This window comes from Tauraco erythrolophus, chromosome 5 (assembly GCF_009769465.1).
Source record: "Tauraco erythrolophus isolate bTauEry1 chromosome 5, bTauEry1.pri, whole genome shotgun sequence".
NCBI classification, from domain to species: Eukaryota; Metazoa; Chordata; class Aves; order Musophagiformes; family Musophagidae; genus Tauraco; species Tauraco erythrolophus.
The window spans coordinates 1792039-1799122 of record NC_141469.1 but is presented as its reverse complement, the minus strand read 5'-3'; the positions used below and the strand labels follow the sequence as shown (position 1 = coordinate 1799122).

General features: G+C 55.8%; 2 protein-coding genes across 2 annotated transcripts; both read left to right on the top strand.

Annotated features, from left to right (window-relative positions):
* Nucleotides 1-2647: 2647 nt before the first annotated feature.
* On the top strand, nt 2648-4309 carry LOC104380493 (interleukin-8). Its single transcript, XM_009987985.2, has 3 exons — nt 2648-2750; nt 3490-3619; nt 4222-4309. The coding sequence occupies exons 1-3, from the start codon at nt 2648-2650 to the stop codon at nt 4307-4309; spliced, it is 321 nt and encodes a 106-aa protein (XP_009986287.2).
* A 1826-nt stretch (nt 4310-6135) lies between these two features.
* Nucleotides 6136-6929, top strand: LOC147528665 (interleukin-8-like). The gene is made up of 4 exons (XM_086612268.1): nt 6136-6199; nt 6455-6584; nt 6711-6794; nt 6905-6929. Exons 1-4 carry the CDS (start codon nt 6136-6138, stop codon nt 6927-6929), a joined length of 303 nt encoding a protein of 100 aa, XP_086468394.1.
* Nucleotides 6930-7084: the final 155 nt, after the last annotated feature.

Here is a 7084-nt window from a genome sequence, read left to right as displayed (position 1 = left end):
GTAGACGTTTCCAATGCAGCCTCTTCAACTCTCACTTGTGGAGCACACGGGTCCTCCCTGAAGGGCAGGAGAGGTGGCATCTCCACGGCTTGTACTTCAGGGTTGGCTTTCTGCCCATCCCGGTAAAACGTGGAAAATGTTTTTTTGTCAGGTCATTTGCTGCTCATCTCCAAAATTGCCTTGTTGATACAGACCAAGTTCTTGCTCCATCCCTGGCTTGTGTGTTTGGAGACGCTGTGACAGGTCTTCCATTGTCATCTTACAGAGGGGGCTCAGGTACATAAAAGCTTGTTTGTCTCCACCATAAATCTTGAACTCTCCTCCTCTTTCCACACACGGCTCACCTACCACCCCTCTCGTTTCCCATCACCTATTTTTCAGTGCCTTCAAGGAAATCTTTGACCTTGCTGAACTAGCTTGAGGCTTCTTATGGCTTGATGCCACTGAATGACATGGTTTTAAGTGGTTTAATGGCTGCAGAAGCACAGCAAAGCCAAGCAGCAGAACACTTCTTTCCTGCCATGGTCATGGCCTTTGGGAGGTATTTGCACCACGTTTTTGTAGGCCTCTGATGTAGGTACTGTGGGAAGGGTGTCTGGAGGATCCAGTGGGTGTCCAAAAATCTTTAAATCGAAACAAAAAATGACTCGAATCAAACTCTTGCCTGCAAAGGTGCAGCTGCTGCAGAAGATATAGAAGCTTTTGGGTTATTTCTACTATGTTTTGGCTGATCCTTCAGCCAAAATTCAGGGGAGATTCAGGTTGGATGTTAGGAAGTATTTCTTCTCTGAAAGGGTTGTCAGCCACTGGAATAGGCTGCCCAGGGAGGTGGTTGAGTCCCCATCCCTGGATGTGTTTAAGAATAGGGTGGATGATCTACTTAGGGATATGGTTTAATGGGGATTAGGGATGGTTGGACTCGATGATCTCTAAGGTCTTTTCCAACCTAGAAATCTATGAATCTATGAATCCTGGCCCATAGAAGTCCATGTGAGTGCCACTCTTCAGAATTACTGGCATGCAGGAAGCGATTAAGCTTGAATATAGTCACCGAGTAGATCCTTGCCCTCCTCCCTTTTTGGAATTACCACTCGGTGCTGCGTGCCTATTAGCCACCTGTGATGACCACAAGCATTTTCTTCCTGAGAAAACACCACGATGTTTATCGATATTCGCGTTAGTCGTACATCAAAACCACCCCCGACGAATATCGAGGCGATTCAGAAACCCTGGGATGATAGTACCTAGGTCAAGTTCTTCTTTTCCTCACAGCTCGAAGGTGTTTTTTTTTGTCCCAGCAGCGTTGGCTTTTCCTACTTGGAGGAAAGCTACTGCGAAGGCCACCTCTGAAGAGGGGACAACTTCCTTGGTGCTCATGGTGAAGAGGAGACCCTACCGTCCTCCCTCAGAGGGACGTGTGGGTTTTGTCCTGAGTACACAGTGAGTTAAAGAGCACCATGATTGTCATGGAAGAAGCAGAGAACTTAGTGCCCGTTGCGAGAATGGACATAAAGCGATGTGTCGGCACAAAGCAGCACGTCCCTAGAGGAGACAACCTCAGTGGAAGGGCCTGGGATCTTGCAGAGGTCTGGGGGCAAGCACCTGCCGCAGGCTTAAACTGAGATGACTGTGGTTGGACTGATCACCCAGGACTCCTCTAAAGCCACCTCTCTAAATCCAGCCAGCCAAAGCATGCTTCCATAGCTCCCATTTCTCTTCAGGGTAGCTGGGAGATGGACACCTGCCCTGCACCCACAAATCTGGGGCGTGATCTCGCTCTCGCGTTACCTTGGTCTGTCCATTGGATGTCTCCCAAGGGTAACTTCTCCCTGTACCAGTTTCCTGAAGTGCTGCCAGCACTGGGGTTGATTTCCCTTGCTCGTGGAATAGCCACGCTTGGAGCGTGGGCTACGTGCCCTGACTCGGTCCTCTCCAACACGCAGCTCTGGGGAAAGTTGCTTTCACTTCTCTCGGTTTTTCCCAGCTATAAAAGCAGCATCATTTTGAAGTCATGAACTTCAGCAACAATTTGAAACTTTTTTGGTGCCTCCATAGCACTTTGGGTGGTTGACTGGTCATCCCTCCCGGTAAATCGATGCCTTCCCCACTGTTTGGCAGACTTTTCTTAGAAGAGACCCCAGCCACGACCTGGCAGAAGCACTTAAGGGGTTTCTACTGATGCAAGCGATAGCAAAAATAGCGTGGGGGGCTTGTAGCCTTAAGATGAAAGAAATATGTAAATATCTGAGGGCATGAAAAAACCCTGCTGACCCGGGGTTCGCGCTCCGGTTTTATTTTGGGCTCTCCTTGTGGTCGATGGGTAAATGCTCAAGGGAAGGAGGGGGGATGTTGGTCCAGCCCCAGCTCATCAGAAGCAAGGTGTGAGGAAGGCTACGTGGGGAATCCGAAGGCGCTCTTCGTCCCGGCGGCTGATTTGAATCAATAATATTGCGAATCCGGTTTCTGGTGGGGCTGGGGTGGGGGGAGCATCCGAGAAATGATGTCACCTCTTTTCACGGTCCACCGCTTGATGCGGCTGCTGAAGTTTGAATCTCGCCGCTTGTGTCAGAGCGTGACCCTCCCGAATAAATAGGGGTGTTTGTTCCGCCGGTTCCTCAGTCCGGGCGCTGCTGAGGCTGCCGTCGGGATGCGCACGCTGGCCGGGGTGGGGACGGGAGCCCCCGTGCTCCCCTGCCTTCTCCTGCTGCTCCTGATGGTGACGATGATGATGTCCCACTCAGCCTGCGCAGGTGAGCTTCTGGTGTCATCGCAGAGGCACCCCCGGCTGTCGGCTCCCAGCGTGCTGTGGTCCTCATGGTGGGTGGGCATCTTGGGTGATCTTCCAGTAGCCTTCCAGTACCTGAAGGGGCTTCAAGAAAGCCAGAGAGGGGCTTTTGACGAGGGAGTGTAGTGACAGGACAAGGGGCGATGGCTTTAAACTGAAAGAGGGCAGATTTAGATTGGATCTAAGACAGAAATTCTTCTCTCTGAGGGTGCTGAGGCACTAGAACAAGTTGCCCAGAGAAGTTGTGGCTGCCCCGTCCCTGGAAGTGTTCAAGGCCAGATTGGATGAGGCTTGGGGCAACCTGGTGCAGTGGAGGGTGTCCCTGCCCATGGCAGGGGGGTTGGAACTTGAGGGTCTTGAAGGTCCCTTCCAACCCAAACTGTTCTGTGATTCTATCCTGCACCAAAAGGGACTGGAGGAGGTGGAGACATCTCCATGCTGTTTAGCCCAGGGTTTTTTTCGAAGCCAGGAACAGAGCATGACCGTCCTCCTTCGCTGGGACCCGCTTGGGCTCTCAGTCTCTGTGTGAATGTAGGATGCTGGGGTAGAGGCATGGAGAACCGTTCCATACCACGCTCCCTACAGCGCCATCAGCAAAAGCACGGGATGGGACAATTCCTTGGGCTCCCTAAGAGGTTCGGAATTGCTGTATCCTTGAACCAGGCCTTTGGGAGCTGGGAGGTGCCACCTTCTCTCTTTCTCAGCCATCCTGGAGGTGAACGGAAACCTGAGCTGCAGGTGCGTGAAGATGACGTCGGACTTCCTTAGTCCGAAGAGGTACGAGAGCATCGAGATCCGGCCCCTGGGCAGCACCTGCCGACGCACGGAGATCATGTAAGTGCGGCGGGCGGCTGGCGGGGCGCAATGCCGCTCGTTCCGCCCCGTCCCTTCCGCAGCCACCCCGCTCCTCCGCTCCCTTGCTGAGAACAAAAGCCTTTTTGAACCACGTTGGCCACCTCCCTTGTGCTTTGCGGGCAAGGAACCTCAGAGCCAACCTGCCGCGCTCTTCCGGCCGGGACTGGCGCTCTGTGGCGAGCCTTTGCCGTTTGGAGGCAGCACATCCTGGAATGCCGAGGCGGGATGAGCCGTGAGCAATTTTTCCATCTCTGATACGCAACGGCATCTCGGGTCAAGTTTTTCTCCCGTTACTCCTGTCCTAACTCGTGCGACGCGTTACTCGGACACGTAAGGCTGTTGTAACCGCTCAGCGTCGATGCGTCCGGAAATCTACGGAGGGAGAATCATCTCCAAACAGCCACCTCGGGGCTTCAAGCGTGGTGCCTGGTTTTTTCCCCATTTTTGGACTTTGCTCTGCAGCTTCCCTGCCTCGCTAGCGGCTCTCCGCGATCCGGCGCTGGAAACGCATCGGCTCCGGCCGCTGGAATCCCTGCGGTGAGAGGGGAGGGAGAGGCTCAGGAGATCTCCTTGCCTTTCAGAATCAAATTAAAAACCTCCGGGAAGGTGTGTGTGAATCCCGATGCCCCTTGGGTCAAGAAACTGCTGAAGCGCATTGCTGGCACGTAAGTGGTTTCCGTGAAAACCCCGTTGGATCTGGTGGTTCTGGATGGCATCCTAGTGTGTCCGTGGTCCCGGAGAGTGCCCACGGGACTCGGAGGGGCTACCGGGGGCTGAGGGAGCCACTTCTAAACCAACGAGGGGTGAGACCTCGCCGCACAAAGCAGCGTCGAGCGGTTCCGCGGTGCCACCTGCGAGTCATCTCTGGAAACGTTTTGGGAAAAAAAAATATTTATTTTGGGAGAGTGGGAAAGGTCAGGAGCAGGATTTGCTCATCATGGGCATGACAGAGAGCTGGTGCCAAGCTGGGAAAGCCACCCTCTGTCGTCGTGCCCGGTTTCCTGGCATTGGCGTAGGGGCGGTCGGGAGACGTGGCCGCGAGCGACGTTGGCCCCGGCAAAACGGTGGCAACTTCCCGTGGTTGGGGCAGGAGCTTCCTCCCCCAGGACCCGCTTTTCTCTGCGTTCACACATTTTTCCTCCTTCTTCTGCTTTTTCACAGGAAGAAAAAATAAGTTTGCTGCTGAGGAAGTTGGCGCTCAGAGCCCCGGCACGGGCTGGCAGGCGCGCGGACCCCACCGCTCATCGCTTTGCCTTCGCTCCCCCCCCATTCCCGGAAAACCCATGTCCGGCCCCGGCGGTGGCCACCACAGGGTGGGGGGCGGCTCGTTGCTGACTCCAAGCCTGTGGCAGGTTTGGGGGGGGGTGGTTCCTCCCCAGCATTCAGTCCCTGGATCAGCATGAAGGTGAACCCTTCGTTTATTTACTTGCCCATGGATGGTGAAGCATCGCCAGGGGCTGCTCCCGTCTCCGTAGGAACCACTTTCCGACTCTTTCCGTGCAAAATGCATGTTGACGGAGCGCGTGTCCAGGTGTTTTATTACGTGGTGTGGCATGCCCTGTACCAAGAGCCCAAAGCAAATAAAATTCCAGGTTTTTTTCCTTCGGTTGTTGCCCTGGATCTCCTAGTTTCCAAGAAAAGTGGCTGAGCTTTGGGAAACCCGACCGTTGCAGCCTTCCATTGTTCTCGTCTTGCCACTGGCGTTGAGACGTGCGTTTGGCTATACATCGGGTGAGGAATTCCTACTCGAGGTTGGGGAACGTGGGCAGCACCCAGGCACCCCAGAAACCCCTTTGACGTGGAGGGCTGAGGCAAGGGAGGGGAAAGGTTTGTCTAAGGCAGTGATGGTCGCTGGGGTGGGTGTCCCAGCAAGGAGCTGGCAGCCCTGGCACAGTCGGTGGGAAGCCAAACTCCTTGGTTGCGTCTCTTTGGTTGCAATTTAAGGGGCTGGTGATGCTGGTGGGGAGCCAACGTGCCCCACATCCACGTGCTGTTGTTGGGTGATGGGGCTGGTGTGTGCTGGTGGCCTTACAGCTTTGGGAAGCAACGAAGGCGGACAAGGAAATACAAGAGATGGGCATTAGGGCACTTGGCAGAGTTTTGGGATGATTTGCCACAGTGGGAGGAGAGCAAAAGCAAATCCTCGCAGGGCTCAGGCTGGGATGTGTCATGAGGGGGGCGAAACGTGGTTGTAGGATGTTTGAGTAAAGAGAAAAACACCCCAAAAAACCTCCAGGCACTGACGGCTGCACGAGCTGGGAACCACCACTGGGGGAAACAACCGGTGTCTTTACAAGACCCAGTTTTGGAGGAAAAGGAAAACGGAGCCGGTTTCAGGAAGCCCGAGCCCCCGGCTGCTTTTTGTCAGCGGGGAATGGAGACGGCGGGGGGGGGAAACCCCATGGACCCCCGGGGCCGCCCACCCGCACCACTTCACTTCTCCTATTTTCCGGCTCAAATAGAGGGATGCTGCTGGGGCCGGGACTGGGGCTGGCATGGCTGTGTGGGTGGCCCTGCTGCTGGGGGTGCTGCTGGTGACCCACCGCCCTGGCGAGGCAGGTGAGACTTCCCGAGCCCACCCCCGTGGGACTGCAGGGTGCTGGGAGGGAGGGGTGAGATTTTCATTGATGGCATCCTACTGCCATCTCCGGGAACGAAATACCATGGAGGCTGTTTTCCAAGCGGGTGCGGTGATCCCGGTGGGATGTGGGGGGGAGCTGTGTTGCCTGGAAAGGGTTTTGGGGACGGCGGTGGGGTTTTTGGGGTGGGGTGTTGAGTGGTGGCTATGTGCACCCCCCCTTTCCTCCCTTCCAGCGCTCCTGGAAGCCAACGGCAACCTGAGCTGCCGCTGCGCCAAGACCACCAAGGTCTTCATCTCCCCGCGGAGGTACAGCAGCGTGGAGGTGCGGCCGGCGGGGAGCAGCTGCCGGAACATCGAGGTGATGTAAGTGGCTCTGGGGAGGGGTCCGAGCCCTCTGCTCCCCCCCCCAACCCATCCTCCTCGGGGCGCTCGAGCCGCGTCACCGGAGGAGGGGGAAGTGATGGTGCAGAAACTCCACCTGTTTTGTAGGATTAAGCTAAAAAGCCTGGAGAGGGTCTGCGTGGACCCTACCACCCCTTGGGTGAAGAAGCTCCTGCAGGACCTCCCTCACCTGTAAGCCCCCCCTACCAGCACCCTCTGAGCCAAAGGGGCTCCTGGCGGGACCGGGGGTACCCCGTGGGGACCAGTCATCACGCGTTTCTCGCTGCTTCTGCTTTTGGTAGGAGGAAGAAAGAGGTTCCTCGATGAGGATGCCACCACCGGCGGGACGGCCAGATGTGCTGGGTCTGAAACTGCCCTCCCCCCCCCTCCCCAAATCCCACTGCTCCGAGGCGGAGGGCACCGTGCTGCCACCTGACACCCTCAGCCCCTTTTTCCTTTGCATTCGGTGTGTTTAATCCCTT